We start from the raw sequence: 20,154 nt of genomic DNA on the forward strand, positions 1-20,154 counted from the left end.
GTGAACCGTGAACTTCCTGATGTTCAAGCTGGTTTTAGAAAAGGCAGAGGAAGCAGAGGTAAAATTGCCAACATCTGCTGGATCATCGAAAAAGCAAAAGAGTTCCAGAAACACATCTATTTCTGCTTTATTGACTATGCCAAAGCCTTTGACTGTGTGGATCACAATCAACTGTGGAAAATTCTGAAAGAGATGGGAATACCAGACCACCTGACCTGCCTCTTGAGAAACCTATATGCAGGTCAGGAAGCAACAGTTAGAACTGGACATGGAACAACAGACTGGTTCCAAATAGGAAAAGGAGTATGTCAAGGCTGTATATTGTCACTCTGCTTATTTAACTTATATGCAGAGTACATCATGAGAAATGCTGGGCTGGAAGAAGAACAAGCTGGAATAAAGATTGCCCAGAGAAATATCAGTAACCTCAGAAATGCAGATGACACCACCCTTATGGCAGAAAGTGAAGAGGAACTCAAAAGCCTCTTGATGAAAGTGAAAGAGGAGAGTGAAAAAGTTGGCTTAAAGCTCAACATTCAGAAAATGAAGATCATGGCATCCAGTCCCATCACTTCATGGGAAATAGATGAGGAAACAGTGCAAACAGTGTCAGACTTTATGTTTTGGGGCTCCAAAATCACTGCAGATGGTGATTGCAGCCATGAACTTAAAAGACGCTTACTCCTTGGATGGAAAGTTATGACCAACCTAGTTAGCATATTCAAAAGCAGAGACATTACTTTGCCAACAAAGGTCTGTCTAGCCAAGGCTATGGTTTTTCCAGTGGTCATGTATGGATGTGAGAGTTGGACTATAAAGAAAGCTGAGCGCTGAAGAATTGATGCTTTTGAACTGTGGTGTTGGAGAAGACTCTTGAGAGTCCCTTGGACTACAAGGAGATGCAACCAGTCCATCCTAAAGGAGATCAGTCCTGGGTGTTCATTGGAAGCACTGATGCTGAAGCTGAAACTCCAATACTTGGGCCACCTCATGCGCAGAGTTGACTCATTGGAAAAGACTCTGATGCTGGGAGGGATTGGGGGCAGGAGGAGAAGGGGACGACAGAGGATGAGATGGCTGGATGGTATCACTGACTCGATGGACATGAGTTTGGGTGAACTCTGGAGATGGTGATGGACAGGGAGGCCTGGCATGCTGCGATTCATGGGGTTGCAAAGTCGGACACGACTGAGCGACTGAACTGAACTGAGATCACTTTCACATCTTTTTTTTTTTTTTTTTCACTTTAGGAGCCTCTTTTCACATTTAGATGTTTATCTGATAACCTTATACAGAGATTTACCAGAATTTCCGGTTACACTGTGCTCTTCTCAGGCCATGACAGTGTGAGTGTTTATCCTTCATGTCTGGGGACCAGGAGCTAAGAATTTGTTTTATAGGAGTTGGGAAATGCTTTATTCAACTCTTACATCTGTTCTTTTTCAGATTCTTTTCTCTTATAGGTTATTACAAAATACAAAGTGCAGTTCCCTATATACTGTAGGTCCTTTCCGATGATCTGTTCCATACGTGGCAGCGTGTATGTGTTAATCCCAGACTCCTAGTTTATCCCCCCCCGCCTTTCCCCTTTGGTAACCGTAAGTTACCAAAAGTACTGTAAGGGTACATTTTCTCCCCTGTAAGTGGTGCTGCTACAATTCCTGGACTTCGAAGGCTTTGGAATATCAGCTGTCCCCCTTAATGCTTTCTGCTGAAGTTACGGAGGCAATCCCTAGGTATCATGAATGCTTCTAACCATCACATCACACAAACATATCACACACACACAGCTGCACCTCACACAAACAATTCTGTGGAGTCCTGCCCCAAGGCCACAGCCGTGAGGCCTTGTACCAAGGCCACAGATACGGAGGCCAGAACCAAGGTCACGTCTGAAGCTGACTGAGCCCCTTTGTAACTGTTGCCAAAAGCCCTGCTGATCATCAGCAGCAGGCCTCCTGACCCCATATGAGGCAGAAGTGCCCACCCCTACTCACCCTATAGCTCTCGGACTCCGAACCACTGGAACACAGGTTCAGTTCCTGGTCCAGAAAGAGTCCATATGCCGAGGAGCAGCCGAGCCCATGGGCGGCAACTAGGGAGCCCACTGCTGAAGCCTGTGTGGCCTAGAGCCGTACCCTGCATCGAGAGAAGTCACTGCAGGGAGAGGCCCAAGCGCCTCGGCGAAGAACAGCCCCCACCACCTGCAACCAGAGAAAACCCTGTGCAGCAACAAAGACCCAGCACAGCCAAAAACAATTACAATTCTTTAAAAAAGAACACGTCACAAAGCATAGTGTTTTTGTTTTGTTTTTGGTGTATTCAGCGTTGTACAACCATCACAATCAAATTTAAAGCATTTTCATCACCCCCAGAAGAAATATCACCTACTCAAGGCACATTAGTTTGAGTAAACTCCGGGAGATAGTGAAAGACAGGGAAGCCCGGCGTGCTGCAGTCCACGGGGTCGCAAAGAGTCAGACACGACTTAGCAACTGAACAGCAAAAGAAACCTGTACTCATTAACAGTTAATCTCCAGTTCCTCCATTTTCATCACCCCCAAAGGAAACCTGTATTCATTAGCAGCTCATCTCCAACCCATCTCTCAGCCCCAGGGAACCACAAGTCTAGTTTCTGTCTCTAGTAGATTTCCCCATTCTAGACATGCCACAAAAATCAGATCATATAATATGAGACCTTTTGGAACTGTCATCTTTTACTTCGGGTATCACCTTCAGGGTTCTGTTAGGGAAATTAAAAGGGAGGTAGTCTTGTTCAGGCTCCAGAAGCAGGAGACCAGGCTTCTGACTTGCTTCTGACCTGCATGGACACTGCAGGATTCTGTGCCCGCCTGCAAGCACAGCAAGTCAGGCAGCACTTTAGGGAAGAAGGGGAGGAGGTCTTGGAATCTCTTAAGCCCCTGAAGGCCTAGCCAGGCCCCGGGTCTAAGAAGTCCCACGGCTCACAAAGGAGACAAACAGCGTTGTAAAAGGAAAACCGGAACTGCGCTTTGCGTGTCGGTTTGCGCCCTGGAATTATAAGCGGGGCCCCGAAACCGCAATCTGAAGTCTCGCCTGTGGGATGGACTCGCTGCCTGGGACCCTGTCCCAGCTGAGACTCCATATTGCTGTTAACAGGGGACTTTGCAGCAGCGGTCAAGTCGGGATGTTGGTCAGCCCAATTTGGTGATATGCGTAGAGTTACTTTCTTTACTGTTTCTATTTCATTAACTGTATATTGAAATTAAGACAAATAATTATAAAAAATCAAAATTGCTTATGTGCAACAACTGATTTGCTGACAAAACTTTTGAACTTAAAATGTAAGTAAAGCTTACAGTGAAACAGGTTCACCCATATTACAGGCATTTCATCACTTCACTGGCTGAGTGACATTCCCTGGTACGGACGTGCCACTTTTAACTTATGCGTTCATCAGCTGTTGGACTGTTTGGACGATTTCTGCTTTCACACTCTTATGGATTTACTTTTGGACTCTCCAGTGTGCTCCATCAGTCTCTGTGTCTGTCCTTGGGCCAGTCCCATGCTGGTTTTCATTTCTGTAGCTTCGTAGTAAGCTCTGACATCAGGGACTGGGGGACTTTGCCCTTGCTTGTTTTGGCAATTCTGTATCCCTTGAATTTCAAATGTGAATTTAAAAATGATTTTGTCAGTGTCTGTAAGAAAAAATCTAGCAGGGTTTTGATAGAAATTGAATTGAATCTTCTTAGGTCAATTTCAGATTTTGTTATCTTAAGTAACTCAGTTTTGGGGTGGCTTGCTGGGCAACGGTGGCTGATCACACAAGCAGGGTGACTACCCCATTCGGGGAAGCATTCATTTTATTACAAAGGAAAGTTCCAAATAATCGAACTGTATCTGCAGTGTCTCCTTCTAGATGGCAAGCAGGGCCTTTCTTTGGACTAAGGAGCCTCTGATTGGTGGATTTGGCTGCATTTCCAAGTTGAGCCCCTGTCGTCACTTGAGCGACGGGTTCCGGTGCTGCCTGCTCCTGCTGCTTGGCTCACATCCCTCGCCCAGGGCGTGATGTTCTAACAGAAACAACCAGACCTCGGATTTCATTTCTTCTCCAGCCTTGGGTGCCTCCTACTTGGAGCAGGGATTTGCTGAGAGAAACTGGGGTCCTGGCTGCCCAGGCCCGTGCTAACAGAGGGAGGTGCAGCAGCAGAGCTGAGAATCTGTGGATGAGCAGACGACAGGCGGCTTCAGCTAGTAGTAAAGGCACTGCTTCTGTTTTTAGAGGGGTGGGCCCCGCAGTGTGTGCGGTCTTCACTTCCCAAGCAGGAATCGAACCTGCACCCCCTGCGCAGAGTCTTAACCACTGGACCTCCAGAAAGTCCCACTTTTCTCCCTTCTTTTAAAGCCACCGATGAAACGACTGCGTTAAAATGTCCCACAGCATCTTGGGGGTTTTTATCCTTTTTGGAAGGTTTTTGTCCAAATTATTCCCTTTCTGAGTATTCAGTGAGATAATTCAGAGAGAAAATCCATGTCAGGGTGGACAGCCCTCTTTCCCTCTGACACGTGGGCACGTGAGGACCGCCTGCAGCCACCCCCGCACCCCGCTGCCTCTGCCCCGAGGTGGCTCCAGCTCGCAGGTCCACCCCTCAGGCAGGAAGGCCCAGGCAGGGAGGGGACAAGTCCCAACAGCTGAGGAGAGAAGCCTGCGGGGTCTGCTCATGACTGGGCTACAGGCAGGTCTAGTGTCGGCTTTATTCAGATGCGAAATGCCCAAGGGGCTCAGCCCAAGGTGAGGCAGTGGCTGGAAAAATAACCGTGGATCCAGACGATGGAGAAAGACCACGCGAAATCAGCTTAAGGCAGAGACCGGCCAGGGAGAGAGCAGAAGAGGCGACAGAAAAGGAAGAAACCTTCGGCGCCTGATCCGGGTAGGAGCCTAGCGGAAGTAGCTGGGACAATCGTGGGCGACCAGGCGCCAGGCCTGGTCAAAGGCCTGCACGACGGCCGGCTCCAGGGCCCCTTCCTCAGTGGCCGCCAAGTTCTCTTCCAGCTGCTCCAGGCTGGACATGCCCAGGATGACCGCGTCCCCGTGGGCGCCCTGCAAGGGGAGACGGCCAGACGTCACACACGGATGCCCCACAGAGACCCCGTCACACACCCCCGCCCAGCCCCGCCCCTGCCAAGGCCTGGGGTTGGGCACACTCTTTACACCTACACAGTGAGAAGGTTCATTCTCAGGTAGAGTGATAAGAAGTCCAGGGTCCCCAGCGAGGAGAAAGGGGTCTGGGGCTCTCAGCAGGAGAAAAGGACAAACTTTTTTTCACATTCCTTAGTCTTAGCCACATTAGACCTTAGTTTCTTTAAGCCCAGAGCTAGTGATTACACAACAGAACAACTCATCGGAAGCTCTGTACTAAGGCAAAGAACGCTCAGACTCCCGCACAACTGCACTCGTCTCACACGCTAGTGAAGTAATGCTCAAAACGCTCCAAGCCAGGCTTCAGCGATACGTGAACCATGAAATTCCGGATGTGCAAGCTGGTTTTAGAAAAGGCAGAGGAACCAGAGATCAAACTGCCAACATCTGCTGGGTCATCGAAAAGCAAGAGAGTTCCAAAAAACATCTATTTCTGCTTTATTGACTATGCCAAAGCCTTTGACTGTGTGGATCACAATCAACTGTGGAAAATTCTGAAACAGACGGGAATACCAGACCAGCTGATCTGCCTCTTGAGAAACCTATATGCAGGTCAGGAAGCAACAGTTAGAACTGGACATGGAACAACAGACTGGTTCCAAATAGGAAAAGGAGTTCGTCAAGGCTGTATATTGTCACCCTGCTTATTTAACTTATATGCAGAGTACATCATGAGAAACGCTGGACTGGAAGAAACACAAGCTGGAATCAAGATTGCCGGGAGAAATATCAATAACCTCAGAAATGCAGATGACACCACCCTTATGGCAGAAAGTGAAGAGGAACTACAGAGCCTCTTGATGAAAGTGAAAGAGGACAGTGAAAAAGTTGGCTTAAAGCTCAACATTCAGAAAACGAAGATCATGGCATCTGGTCCCATCACTTCATGGGAAATAGATGGGGAAACAGTGTCAGACTTTATTCTTTTGGGCTCCAAAATCACTGCAGATGGTGACTGTAGCTATGAAATTAAATGATGCTTGCTCCTTGGAAGGAAAGTTATGACCAACCTAGATAGCATATTAAAAAGCAGAGACATTACTTTGCCAACAAAGGTCCGTCTAGTCAAGGCTATGGTTTTTCCAGTAGTCATGTGTGGATGTGAGAGCTGGACTATAAAGAAAGCTGAGCACTGAAGAATTGATGCTTTTGAACTGTGGTGTTAGAGAAGACTCTTGAGAGTCCCTTGGACTGCAAGGAGATCCAATCAGTCCATCCTAAAGGAGATCAGTCCTGAGTGTTCGTTGGAAGGAGTGCTGCTGAAGCTGAAGCTCCAATAATTGGCTACCTGATGCGAAGAAGTGACTCATTTGAAAAGACCCTGATGCTGGGAAAGATTGAAGGCAGAAGGAGAAGGGGACGACAGAGGATGAGATGGTTGGATGGCATCACCGACTCAATGGACATGAGTTTGGGTAAAGTCCGGGAGCTGGCGATGGACAGGGAGGCCTGGCGTGCTGCAGTCCGTGAGGTCGCAAAGAGTCGGACACGACTGAGCGACTGAACTGAAGTGAAGTGAAGTGAAATCGCTCAGTCGTGTCCGACTCTTTGCCACCCCATGGACTGTAACCTACCACCCTCCTCCATCCATAGGATTTTCCAGCCAAGACTACTGGAGTGGGTTGCCATATCCTTCTCCAGAGGATCCTCCCGACCCAGGGATCGAACCCCAGTCTTCCGCATTGTAGGCAGATGCTTTACCGTCTGAGCCACCAGGGAAGGATTGTATAACAACAAGGTATCTTGCTGGAGGACATGTTTCTCCTTTTGAGAAGAACCTTCTGACTAATCCTGTTTATGTGAAGTGGGAGTGGGTCTGCTAAGACCTTTCTGTTGTTAATGTATATTGTGGGAGTGGGTCTGGTAAAAGTATATAAGGCCTCGATAAAACTAGCGAATGGGGCACTCTCTAACCCTTTCTGATGTCTGTGTCAGAAGCTTTCTTTGTCCTTTCTCACTGTAATAAACTTCTGCTACACAAAGGCTGTGAGTGATCAAGCCTGGTCCCTGGTCCCTAAGCTAAGTCTTCTTCTTCGGAGATCAGGAAGCCGACATTGTTCACCATAAGCGATCAATAGTTGTACAAAGCACTTTCGGTGCCTTCAACATTCGTAACTATGTGACCCGAATCCTGTCTTCTTTCCTCTGCTGCCACGATGTTCGTCCTCGTTCAGACCTCAGTTCAGAGCCCGGTTCTGCCACTCAGCAGCTGTGCGAACCTGGTTTAGCTTTGTAAGCCCAGAGTCTCAGATCTCAGTTTTCACTGTGCTTATGGGAATGAGAAATTACACAAAGCTCCTAACTCCCATTTACTGAAAACCTGCTGTATACATGCCGGAGACTATGCAACTGTGTATGGCTGCAGCTGGAGAAAAGTGTTAGCCAGGAAGACAGGGGACACCAAAGAGAGGGAACCCCCACTACTCCAGAGGAACAGGACCAGCGGGATGTAGATCAAGTCCGTGACTATAACTTTCTCTCCCGTTCACAGCTGTTTGCTCATTGGTAAAACTGGAATATCCCACTTCATCAGGCCTAAGCAATCATTCAATCCATGCTTGTAAAGCCCTCACGACAGGGCCTGGTTCTTCGGCAGCTACCCAGAACAACAGGAAGGCTGCCTGAGAACTGGACCAGAGAGAGATTTCAGAGGGAAAAACGACTTAGAAGTCATGCTGGCTCCTCAAAGAGAGCAGGGGCAGGGCGTCCAGGGATATTGTGGGGGGTGCGGGGGGACAGGTTACCTGGAGCTGGGAATGGTGGTACATCCACCGGAGGGCGGCTGAGGTCATGCTGGGGGCGCTGGTGCCATACGCAGCCTGAAGGGCCTTCTCCACCAGGGCGATGCCCTTGAAGTGGTGCTCCTTCCAGTAGCTGGACAGGAGGGGACGGTAGCACGGGGTCAGGACCACAGGGTCACACAGGGGGCCACTGCCTAAGAGTCCACCCAGGGAGCCCCTGTAGCACGGAGGGGCCAGGGTCCCCTCAAGCAGGGGGTCTCCTGCTTTTTTGGGCAACAGAACCACCCAGGACGCTGGCTCCCTCACCAGAGACTTCAAGGATGTCTCTACTCTTAAGAATTCAAACCTGCCCTTACTTTACGTGGAGTAACAGGAAGCCAGGACAGGGGCACAGCCCGGCCCCAGGCCTCCTGTTCCTCCACCCGGAGCCCTGTCTTTCCCCCTTGGCAGGTGATCAGCACTTCTTAGGCATGAGTTACGATTTGGAAGGTTGGCCATAAGGCCCAGGGGTCGGCATTCCTCACGGAGGTCCCAAGAAAACAAAACGAAGCCTTACAGAGGGTTTCCTAATTCCTCCAGGAATCAAGAGAGCTAGGTCCAGGCAGCAAGGGAAGGCCTTGAAAGGAAAGCAGCCCCAGGGACTCCCCATTTTCAGACTATGGGGACCCTCCGGCCCCGCCCGTCCTGACGCCCCCAGCTCACCGATTCCTGTAGACCTCTGCCCAGCTGTTCCCAAAGAAGCGGCCGAAGGGCTGTTTCCCGTCCTTGTCCTCATACTGGTACCTGCCGGTCAGCAGGCCTCCTGCGGGAAGGCTGCAGTCAGACCTCCAGGCACTGCCCCCAGAGCCCGCCTGGACCGGAAGTGGGGGTGATGGTGGGGGAACCAGGACGGGCGGAGGTCCTGGCAAAGCCCTCCCCTTCCCAGGTCTGGGGCCAGGCTTCTCCCAGCTCAGGAAGGGGCAGAAACGGGGTCAGGAAGGCCCTCCCGCCCAGGGGAGCCTGTGCCCGCACAGCCCGTACCAGCCAGAGGGTTGTAGGCGTAGAACCGCAGTCCGAAGTGCCGGAGGCAGGGCAGGAGCTCCGTCTCCACCTGCCGGGTGGTGGCGTTGTACATGCCCTGTGGGCAGAAGGGCCAGCTGAGCGGGGCCTGGCCGGGGAGCCCCAGCCTGCTCTCAAAGTCTTCGGTCAAGACCCCCAGGACTCCACATGGTTTCCAAAGTCACTACTGGTGGACGGGGAGATGGTGCTGGGCCCCAGGAAGGGACGGCGGCCTGGCTCTGCCATCCCACACACATCTGCAGGCACCAACCGTGGGCTGGACCCTGAGCTCTCAAACACACGTGGATCCGGTGAGCTCTCTGCTTCAAGAGATGTCAGAGTCGAGTTAAAAACAAAGCGGAGTGGACTCTCCTGATGGTTCAGTGGTTAAGAATCCACCTTGCAATGCACGGGACCCGAGTCTGATCCCTGGTTGGGCAACTAAGCCCGAGAGCCGCAACTAGAGAGTCCGTGGGACACAATGCAAGGTCCGTATGAGGCAGCTAAGATCCGAGGCAGCCAAATAAACAAACAAAAAAGACAGAACAGATGATCACATAGAGGCGGCTTCTGTGATCACGGCGGATTCTCAGAAATGCTCGCTCAATGCATAAAGGTGGGGTCTGGAGACTGGAGGACCCACTGGGCTGTCGGAAAAGGCCTCCAGAGGAAGAGGTATCTAAGTGACGCCCGGGCACTCCTGCCAGGGGGAAGGGGGAGGCGAGTTCGGGCTGACCGCAGAGCCAGAAGCAGGCAGGAAGCGGGGCCAGGGCCTGAGGGCGGGCGCCCATGGCCAGCCAGATGGCCCCCGGGGGTCGTCTACAGGCTGGGAGCAGGGGAGTGGCTGCTCTGGAGAGGGCAGGGGGCGCAAGAGGACCTGGGGTCGCAGGTGCCCTGGAGACGGGCCTCTGCGGACCGGGCCTCACCTGGTACACGGTGGGCAGGATCCAGCCGTTGCTCCTACACAGGGTACAGATCTCGGCCACCTCCCAGGCGGCATAGTTGGACAGGCCGAGCTCCACGAACTTGCCCTGCGGGGGAGAGGCCATGGTCAGACTCCCCCGCAGCCCAGAACGCCAGTCCCGGGGATTGGGACCCTGGGCGTGGGGTCCGTCCCCTGCTCTGCTCTGGGGCAGCCCCAGAGCCTCTGCTCTCTGGGCACCGACAGGCCAGGGTGGGGAGTCAGGGCCGCCCTCACCTCCTGGTGCAGCTGGTGGCAGGCGCGCAGCGTCTCCTCCACAGGGGTGCCGTGGTCCGGCAGGTGCAGGTAAAACAGGTCCACGCAGGGGCACCGCAGCCGCTGGAGGGACGTCTCCAGCTGGGACCGGAGGCTGTCGGGCTTCAGGGAGTTTTCTTCCAATGGATTGGCCTTGGTAGCAATTTTTACTTTGGGATGAGAAAAATAGAAGTTCAGGTCAACTTACCAATCATTGGAGAGGATCTAGGGTTAATGGTTAAGAGGCAGGCCTGGGTTCATACCTCAGCTCTGCCAATACCAGCTCTATGACCTTGACCAAATTATTCAACCTCTCTGAGCCCCACGCCAGTATTCTTGCCCGGAAAATCTCAGGGACAGAGAAGCCTGGCAGGCTACAGTCCCTGGGATCACAAAGAGCTGGCCATGACTGAGCACGCACATGCGTGTGTGTGCACACACCACACAAACACACACAGAGTCTCAATTTTCTCAACTGTAAATTGAGAGTGTTAATGGTACTGTTTGGTTGGGAGGCCCTGAGGATTGATCACAACTTTGACACACTTGCTCATCATGAGTTGCTAACGTTATCACTACAGTGACTACTTACCAGACAGCTAGGTGTGCCATGCCTGGCACTTCGGGTTGGAAGATGAATGCCAACCCTGGATCCCTGCCCTCAAGGACCCACAGTCTAAGGGGGCACCACAGAGTAAGTGAGGTCAGGACACGCAGGGGCAGGGGAGAGGAGCCCTGAGAATTCAGGGAAGGCTTTCCAAGGCTTTGCATCTCCAAGAGGAGTCAAAGGCTACCCTGGGACAAGAACATGGCTTTGAGGAGTCATGCCTGAGATCCCACGGACCTAAAATACCAGGTCTGGGGGTACATGAGACAAGAGAAGGGGCCACAGACCAGAGACATGCAAAGCGCCCTGAGGGCACCCCTTAGGGGACCACAGGGCAACTCTGAACACTTCCAGCCAGCAAGCTAAGGGGTCAGCTTTGCAGTTTTGAACGATGACTCCGAATGAAACACGAAGAGCCTCGGGCACAGGTCTGGAAACAGGGAAAATGGCAAGGAGACTGTGGCAGGAATTCAGGAAAGAGAAGCAAGAGGCCTCAACTGGGGGCCCAGGGAAGGATTATATTTCTGTCAGAGAAGCATCCAACTGAGAAAAGGCCAGTGTCGTGCTACCTGTGTGACTCAGGAAGGAGTTAAATACCTTTCTCCTCATCAGATGAGCAAGCTAACGGCTGAGAAGAAAGCCCTTTCTGCGCTGTTTACTCTTAGAAAGTCACCTCAGCAGGCCAGACCCCTTGAGATGGGAGAGATCAGGCTGGAGGGCTGAAGGCCTACTCATTTGGAATTTTCCATTCCACCACCTCCTCCTCTTTGGCCCACACCCCTTCTTGACATTAACTTCAAATCTGAGATTTAAGAACTCTAGCCCAGCTGGTTCCAGCCTAAAGGAGGGAAGAGGAGGTGCTGCAGAAGAAAAGTAATCAGAAATAAGACCAATGTAAATGCCTATGACAGATTAATGGATAAACAAATGTGGTATGTATATACAATGGGATATTCCTCAGCCATCAGAAAAGAGTGAAATGATGCCGTTTACAATAACATGGAAGGACCTAGAAATTGTCATACTAAGTAAGTTAGAGAAAGACAAATATGATACCGCTTACATGTGAAATCTAAAAAAAATTATATAAATGAATATATTTACAAAGCAGAAATAGACTCACGGACAGAAAACAAACTTATGGTTACCAAAGAGGGAAGGGGGTGATAAATTAGGAGTTTGGGATTAACATATACAATAATATATAGAAAATGGGGACTCCCAGGTGGCTTAGTGGTAAAGAATCCACCAGCCAATGTAGGGGACACAGGTTTGATCCCTGGATCAGGAAGATCCCCTGGAAAAGGAAATGGCAACCCACTCCAGTATTCTCGCCAGGAAGATCCCAGGGGTAGAGGAAGGAGCCTGGAGGCTATAGTCCATGGGGTTGCAAAGAGCTGGACACAATTTAGTGATGGAGCAAGCAATATTTATAAAAATAGATAGCCAACAAGGACCTACTGTAAAGCAAAGGAACTACACTCAATATCTTATAATAATCTATGATGGAAAAGAATCTGAAATATATATATATATATATATATATATATATATAAAACTAAATCCCTTTGCTGTACACCTGAAGTTAACTCAACATTGTAAATCAACTACACTTCAATTAAAATTAAAAAAAATAATAAGACCAGAATTGTCATGCGAGGCAGCCAAGTGACCTAGAAAGAGTGCGGCTCTGAGACCCATGCATGTTCTCGTCTTGTTCCAGATCTACCCTGCCGTGAATCATTTCTCCCTGAGACACCCCAGAGTGAAAGGCGGCACAGGCTGCTAACGGCATCTACTGTTACTACAACCACACGACCACCAACAGTATCAGCCAGTGCTGCTGAGCCCTCAGTATGTGCCTGCCTGGCACATAGTAAGCACTTCAGATGGCATCAGACTGGTGGGGGACCTTCCCCTGGGCCCATACAATAACCTCCGCTTGGCTCCACTGCCTGCTCCAGTACCCTCAGCACTGCCAAACCTCATTGCCTTTGCACATTCACTGCTCACACCCACTGCCAGGAAAGCCCTTTCTCCTCTTCTGGAAAAGTGTCAGTTCAAGGTCTGATGTTCCCTTTTCTGAGCATTCTTCTTTGGCCCTTTCTGGGAAGGGGTCCCTCTTCTGGGCTCCCCAGCTCTCTCTAGACTCTGAGCTCCCTGGATTGGGTGACTGTCGATTCCTCTTCTATGGCTTCAGACAGAGGCTGGCACAGATGCGGCAGTTAGACAGGGTTCCTCCCCCACACCCGTATCCCAGCTAATGCTGATAGCTCCTGTTGCTCCCAGGAGTGAAGTGGAAAAGTTAAAGTGTTAGGCACTCACTCCTGTCCCACTCTTTGCCACCCCATGAACTGTAGCCTGCCAGGCTTCTCTGTCCACAGGGACTCTCCAGGTAAGAACACTGGAGTGGGTTGCCATGCCCTTCTCCAGGGAATCTTCCCGACCCAGGGACAGAACCCAGGTCTCTGTATTGCGGGCAAATTCTTTACCATCTGGGGCACCAACGAAGCCCTGGTGAAGTGGGAGACACTGCGGACAGAACCGCGCAGCCAGGGCTCCAGGGAGGAGGTAAGGGCTCAGAGCAATGAGGAAGCCGGTCCCCGCTGGTTCCAAAGACTGATCTGCAACGGTGCCAGGGAGTGCCAGGGCAATAAGGGCAGGACTCCTGCAGATCGCAGATCGGACCGTAAGGGGCACCTGCGGGGGAGGGGAAAGGGGGAAGGGGGGCTGCCAAGCGCCAGATTCCGTTTTCAGGGCCCCCTGAGAGGGGCTAGTCAAGTCATTCCAGGCTCTGCCACTGTCGGGACGTTACTGAGAGGGAGGGAAAATGAGAGGAAAAGTCAAGACCAAGTGTCTGGCTGTCCGGGCTGAAGTGCAAGGGCGCTGGGAAGCGGGGGTTTCACAGAGCTGCGGGGAGGCCAGGGGAGGTGGGCGTCCCAGCAAGGTGGACAAGGCGGTCGATCCCAGCCGCGGCCAGTGCATGGCTCGGGGGCGGTCACGGTGCTGAGGTCCGGGGGGCCAGGCGTTACCTTTGCAGCCGCTGCCGCCCAGCCCGAGCCCCAGGCCGCCCAGGATGCTCTCGGACTGGCCGTCGGCGTACACGAAGGCCGTGTCGATCTCGGTGTGGCCGCGCTCCAGGAAGGCGCGCACGGCCGCAGCGCTACTGGGCACGTCCATGCGGCGCCCCATTTCCATGGCGCCCAAGACAGTGGCAGGCCGGGTCGGGACACCCCGTGGGTACGACTGTGGCTGGGCCATGGCGAGGGGATGGGCAACACAGCCGCCCCGAAGCCGAACGCACCTGAAAACAACGAGGTCAGGGCGGGCGCTTTAAGGAGAGGTGGGCCACGCCCACTCGACAGGGGGCGGAGCTAAATGACGCGTGTAGCCCCGACCCCTACAAAGCGCCCTACCGCGGGCAACGCGGTGAGGACGGGCACTTTAGGGAGGGGTGGGCGTGGGCCCCGCCCACCGGGCAGGGGGCGGAGCGCTCGGGGGCGGGGCGACGTGAGCGTGTTGGCCCCGCCCCACACAAAGCGCCCCCTACCCGGGATCCCTAGGCAGGGGCGTTTCCTAAGGGTTGAAGATCCTAAATAATGTGACAGACTTTATTTTGGGGGGCTCCAAAATCACTGTAGATGGTTATTGCAGCCATGAAATTAAAAGAAGCTTGCTCCTTGGAAGAAAAGCTATGACCAACCTAGACAGCATATTAGAAAGCAGAGACATTACTTTGCCAACAAAGGTCAGTCTAGTCAAGGCTATGGTTTTCCCATGAGTCATGTATGGATGTGACAGTTGGACGATAAAAAAAAGCTGAGCACTGAAGAATTGATGCTTTTAACCTATGGTGTTGGAGAAGACTCTTGAGAGTCCCTTGTACTGCAAGGAGATAAAACCAGTCAATCCTAATGGAAATCAGTCCTGAATATTCATTGGAAGGACTGATGCTGAAGCTGAAACTCCAATTCTTTGGCCACCTGATTCGAAGAACTGACTCATTTGAAAAGACCCTGATGCTGGGAAAGATTGAAGACGGGAGGAGAAGGGGATGACAGAGGATGAGATGGTTGGATGGCATCACCGACTTAATGGACATGAGTTTGAGTAAACTCCGGGAGTTGGTGATGGACAAGGAGGCCTGGCATGCTGCAGTCCGTGAGGTTGCAAAGAGTCGGACACGACTGAGCAACTGAACTGAAGATCCTAAAATGTGGTCTTAGCCTAGGGGTGGTGCCTTGGGGCTGTCCCGCCATCTTGCAGGCCCCAGAGGCTGACTCTGTGGTTTTCTTGTTGGGACTTGCTAAAGGCTCAAGCTGGTGTTCAAGTATTGCAAGAACTCAAACGAAAACACCTTTCAAAAATGAAAGCAAAGACTTTGTTCAGACAAAGGTTAGGGAGAATTTATAGTAGCCAGCTTTCACTCCGGGCTTCCCTGGTGGCAGCTCAGCTGGTAAAGAATTTGCCTGCAATGTGGGAGACCTGGGTTCGATCCTTGGGGTTGGGAAGATCCCCGGGAGAAGGGAACAGCTACCTACTCCAGTATTCTGACCTGGAGAATCCCATGGACTGTATAGTATATGGAGTGGCAAAGAGTCGGACACAACTGAGCGACTTTCACTTCACTTCTTCACTATAGCAAATATTGGGAGAAATACTTTAGACGGAAGAAAAGCTGGATTTACACACACACAAAATGGAGAGTGCTGGAAATGGTAAACACAAGGATAAATATAATCTTTAACCTTTTTTCATGTTTAACTTTTTTAACAGCTGAGTTTTTATAAAGTTAAAATACACTTACTGTATGACTCAGCAAAAACTGCTGCTGCTGCTGCTGCTAAGTCGCTCAGTCGTGTCCGACTCTTAGCGACCCCATGGACTGCAGCCCACCAGGCTCCTCCACCCATGGGATTTTCCAGGCAAGAGTACTGGAGTGGGGTGCCACTGCCTTCTCCGTCAGCAAAAACTACACCCTAGTAATCTTTGTGAACCTACCTTCAAAAACCTTTGACCAATTGAATGCAGTGATATATAACAAGAATAATACATCATGACACACTGAATTTCATCCAGGCATATAGTTGGCCTTAAACTGGCCAATCAGTCAATAGAGTTAATGTTAGTCAACTGTATTGGTCAAAGGTTTTTGTAGGTAGGTTCATGAAGATTACTGGGGTATAGTTTTTGCTGAGTCATATAGTAAGTCTTGGCTTCCCTGGTGGCTCAGCGGTAAAGAACCTGCCTGCCGATGTAGGAGATGTAAGAGATGTGGGTTCGATCCTCTGGAGAAGGGCATGGCAACCCACTTCAGCATTCTTGCTTGGAGAATCCCATGGACAGAGGAACCTGGTGGGTTACAGTACGTAGGGCCACAGAGAGTCAGACACGGCTGAAGTGACTGAGCACGCACACACGCAGTGCGTCTAGTTTTAAGTTTATAAAAGTTCAGGACCGACAGCTTTGTCCCCTTCCCGGGACGCCAAGTCCTCTGGCCACCTCGCAGCTCTGTGAAACCCGGGCTTCCCAGCGCCCTTGCACATTAGCCCTGGACAGCTGGACAGTACAAAAGTCTTGACCCTTTTCCTCTCCTTTTCCCTCCTTTCAGCAACCCTTACCTAGCCTGGAACGACTTGGCTAGCCCCTCTCAGGGGGCCCTGAAAACGGGATCTGGCGCTGGGCAGCCCCTGCCCCCTTCCCCTCAGGTGCCCGGTGTGGTCCGGATCTGCAGGAGTCCCGCCCGTATCGCCCTGGCACTCCCTGGCACTGTTGCAGATCGGTCTTTGGAACCCGCAGGGACCAGTTTCCTCATTGTTCTGAGCCCTGGACTCCTCCCTGGAGGCCCGGGCACGTGGTTCAGTCCTGGTGCCTCCCACTTCACCGGGGTGGGTGCGCCTGGGAGCCCTGGAGCTACCAGCAGTAGCTGGGATGGGGAAGTGGGGGAGGTACCCTGTCTAACTGCCTGCTCTGTGCCAGCCTCTGTCCAAGGCCACAGAAGGGGAACCGACACTCACGCACTCAGGGAGCTCAGCATCTAGAGACAGCTGGGAAGCCTAGAGGAGGGACCGCTTCTTGGGACGGGCCAAAGAAGAATGCTCAGAAAAGGGAACGTCAGACCTTGAACTGACCATTTTCCCGGAGTGAGAGGAGAAAGGGCATTCCTGGCTGTGGGCGTGGGCAGTGAGTGGGCAAAGGCAGTGACATTTAGCAGCACTGAGGGTGTTGGAGCAGGCAGCTGTGGCCAGGCGGAGGTTTAATGTGTGAGGGCGGGAGGTTTAATGTCTGATGCCATCTCAGTGCGTGTAGCCTGTGCTGGCAGGCACACAGTGCGGGCTCGGCCACATCAGCTGTTACTGTTAATAGTATCGTCGTGGGCACCCTGTGCCGTCTTTCACTCTGGGGTGTCGCAGGGGGAAATGATTCACGGCAGGGTAGATCTGGAACAAGACGAGAACATGCATGCGTCTCAGGGCCTCACTCTTTCTGGGTCACTTGGCTGCCTCGTCGAGGCAACTCTGGTCTTATTATCTTTTTCAATTTTAATTTTTTGAAGTATAGTTGATTTACAATGTTGTGTTAGTTTCAGGTATAACCAAAGTGATTTTGTTTCACATTTCAGATTATTTTGCATTATAGGTTATTACAAGATATTGAATATAGTTTCCTGTGCTATACAGTAGGTGCTTGTTGGTTATCTGTTTTATATGTGTGTGTGTGTGTGTGTGTGTGTGTATATATATATATATATATATATATATATTAGTCTATATGTTAATCCCAAACTCCTGATTTATGCCCCCCTTCCCCCTTTGGTAACAATAAGGTTGTTTTCTGTCTCTGAATCTGTTTCTAGTTTGTAAATAAGTTCAATTGAATCATATTTTTAGATTCCATATATAAGCAGTATCGTATTCGTCTGGAGAAGGGAATGGCAACCCATTCCAGTATTCTTGCCTGGAGAATCCCATGGACAGAGGAGCCTGGCAGGCTGCAGTGCACGGGGTCGCAGAGTCAGACACGACTGAGCGACTAACACACACACACGGTATTCGTCTTTCTCCTTCTGACTTACTTCATTTAGTGTGAAAATCGGTCCATGCACGTTGCTGTGCGTAGCATTAGTTCACTCTTTCTGCTGGCTGAGTAATACTGCACTGTTTATGTATACCACATCTTCTTTATCCAGTCATCTGTTGCGCATTTAGGTTGGTCTTTTTCTAATTGCTTTTTCTTCTCCAACTCCTCCTCCTCTTCCCTCCTTCAGGCTAGAACTAGCTGGGCCAAAGTTCTTAAAGCTCAGGTCTGAAGTTAACATCAGGAAGGGGTGGGGACTGTGCTGGAGGAATGAAGATTCCAAATGAGCAGCCCTCAAACACTCTGCAGATGGTTCAGTGGTAAAGAGTCCGCCTGCCAATACAGGAGACCCGGGTTCCGTTGGCTACAGTCTGTGGGGTCACAAAGAGTTGGACACGACTGAGCCGCTAACACCTTCACTTTCAGTGAGTAAGTGTGTCAAAGTTCCGATCAGTCCTCTGAGATTCCCAACTAGAGAGTACCATTGTCATTCTCGATTTACCCTTGAGCAGATTGAGGCTCCGTCTGTGTGTCCACCCGCGCGTGTGTGTGTGTGTGTGCGCGCGCTCAGTTGTGTACCACTCTTTGTGACCCCATGGACTACAGCCTGCCAGGCTTCTCTGTCCAAGGAATTTTCCAGACAAGATTACTGAAGTGGGGCTCAAAGAAGTTAGATAAATTGGTCAAGGTCACAGAGCGCATCCTCTGCCTTCGTCTTTTCAACTCAACTCTGACATCTCTTGAAGCAGAGAGCTCACCGGATCCACGTGTGTTTGAGAGCTCAGGGTCCAGCCCACGGTTGGTGCCTGCAGATGTGTGTGGGATGGCAGAGCCAGGCCGCCGTCCCTTCCTGGGGCCCAGCACCATCTCCCCGTCCACCAGTAGCAACTTTGGAAACCATGTGGAGTCCTGGGGGTCTTGACCGAAGACTTTGAGAGCAGGCTGGGGCTCCCCGGCCGGGCCCCGCTCAGCTGGCCCTTCTGCCCACAGGGCATGTACAACGCCACCACCCGGCAGGTGGAGACGGAGCTCCTGCCCTGCCTCCGGCACTTCGGACTGCGGTTCTACGCCTACAACCCTCTGGCTGGTACGGGCTGTGCGGGCACAGGCTCCCCTGGGCGGGAGGGCCTTCCTGACCCCGTTTCTGCCCCTTCCTGACCCGGGAGAAGCCTGGCCCCAGACCTGGGAAGGGGAGGGCTTTGCCAGGACCTCCGCCCGTCCTGGTTCCCCCGCCATCACCCCCACTTCCGGTCCAGGCGGGCTCTGGGGGCAGTGCCTGGGGGTCTGACTGCAGCCTTCCCGCAGGAGGCCTGCTGACCGGCAGGTACCAGTATGAGGACAAGGACGGGAAACAGCCCTTGGGCCGCTTCTTCGGGAACAGCTGGGCAGAGGTCTACAGGAATCGGTGAGCTGGGGGCATCAGGACGGGCGGGGCCCCATAGTCTGAAAGTGGGGCGTCCCTGGGGCTGCTTTTTTGGGTTCCAGAGCCTCCCCTCTTGCTCAGACCTTGACCCCTCAAGCCCAGCTTTACTGAGAACCCAACCAGCACCCCTAAAGTTTCCCAGAGTGACTGGCGACCTGGATTGGGAGTGTGTGGAGCTCTGGCCCTTCTCCCGGGTCTGCAAGACTGTGTCTCCTCCCTCGAAGAGCCTCCCCCCTGCCCACCGCAGCAGGAGACACCTCGCATCGGGACTGGGGAACCCTGAAGCTTGCTGCTGGCCCTGTCGCCTGGGGCACTGAGCCTAAGTTTTGTAAATTCTTGGCAATAAAATTGTCATCAATGTCCAAAGTTATAGTTGAACATCTGTTGGGACCAGCCCTTTTACCTTTTTTTTTACCCTTTCATTTTTTTAAAGTTTGAAAAAGTATCCATGTAATACATGCCCGCAGCTAAAACAAGCCCTTTCCAAGTCACATTCCTTAGAGGTGATGCTTTTAAACTCTGTCAGCTTACTCTCCCTCTGGCGTTGACTGTAGGATCTCTGACGTATATGCTTTATTGCTATTCCTTAATGTATCAAATTTAGACATTATCTTTGGACTGCTGGGAAGCTCATCTTTCAAGATTTATAGAAGCTAAGTCTCCAAAGCTTCAGTGCTAATTTTGTTGAAATGTCCCAGGACTTTTTACGCAGCACAGTGTCTCATACTTGGAACCACCTCTGTGTGCAGTGGTGTGATTTAAACCCTAATCCAGGCGCCCACCCGCGCCAGAGTTTCTGATTGTCTGACCAGGTTTAGAAGCCATTTCCTTAAGCAGCGTATCAAGGAGCTTGTCACACCACCAGTGCCTGGG

The 20,154-nt window shown here is 51.6% G+C and overlaps 2 protein-coding genes across 6 annotated transcripts; one reads left to right on the top strand and one right to left on the bottom strand.

Annotated features, from left to right (window-relative positions):
• Positions 1 to 2,296: 2,296 nt before the first annotated feature.
• Positions 2,297 to 14,114, bottom strand: LOC133256458 (aflatoxin B1 aldehyde reductase member 3; the record flags this gene model as incomplete). Its single annotated transcript, XM_061431290.1, has 7 exons — positions 2,297 to 5,080; positions 7,924 to 8,053; positions 8,623 to 8,722; positions 8,941 to 9,037; positions 9,885 to 9,989; positions 10,157 to 10,344; positions 13,814 to 14,114. Coding segments are annotated over 7 exons (1,083 nt in total), but the record flags the coding sequence as incomplete, so codon positions are not given.
• Positions 14,115 to 15,990: 1,876 nt separating this feature from the next.
• On the top strand, positions 15,991 to 19,647 carry LOC133234497 (aflatoxin B1 aldehyde reductase member 2-like). Of its 5 annotated transcripts, XM_061395120.1 has the most exons (6): positions 16,399 to 17,460; positions 17,672 to 17,829; positions 18,168 to 18,283; positions 18,849 to 18,945; positions 19,164 to 19,263; positions 19,416 to 19,647. In XM_061395120.1, exons 2-6 carry the CDS (start codon positions 17,751 to 17,753, stop codon positions 19,426 to 19,428), a joined length of 405 nt encoding a protein of 134 aa, XP_061251104.1. In that variant the 5' UTR covers positions 16,399 to 17,460; positions 17,672 to 17,750; the 3' UTR covers positions 19,429 to 19,647. The 5 variants fall into 5 exon arrangements, 2 of the variants coding, with proteins under 2 accessions (XP_061251104.1, XP_061251114.1); XR_009732161.1 differs by having other exon boundaries at positions 16,167 to 17,829; positions 18,049 to 18,287; XM_061395130.1 differs by having other exon boundaries at positions 16,400 to 17,829; positions 19,363 to 19,647.
• Positions 19,648 to 20,154: the final 507 nt, after the last annotated feature.

The sequence above is a fragment of the Bos javanicus genome, chromosome 2 (genome assembly GCF_032452875.1).
Source record: "Bos javanicus breed banteng chromosome 2, ARS-OSU_banteng_1.0, whole genome shotgun sequence".
NCBI classification, from domain to species: Eukaryota; Metazoa; Chordata; class Mammalia; order Artiodactyla; family Bovidae; genus Bos; species Bos javanicus.

Bases quoted from the DNA above. Each gene is read 5' to 3' on its own strand.
- LOC133234497 (XM_061395120.1), top strand. From the start codon at position 17,751: ATGGACAGAGGAGCCTGGCAGGCTGCAGTGCACGGGGTCGCAGAGTCA. The intron at 17,830-18,167 runs GTATTCGTCTTT...AACACTCTGCAG, and splicing joins GCGACTAACACACACACACG to ATGGTTCAGTGGTAAAGAGT. The intron at 18,946-19,163 runs GTACGGGCTGTG...GCCTTCCCGCAG, and splicing joins CGCCTACAACCCTCTGGCTG to GAGGCCTGCTGACCGGCAGG.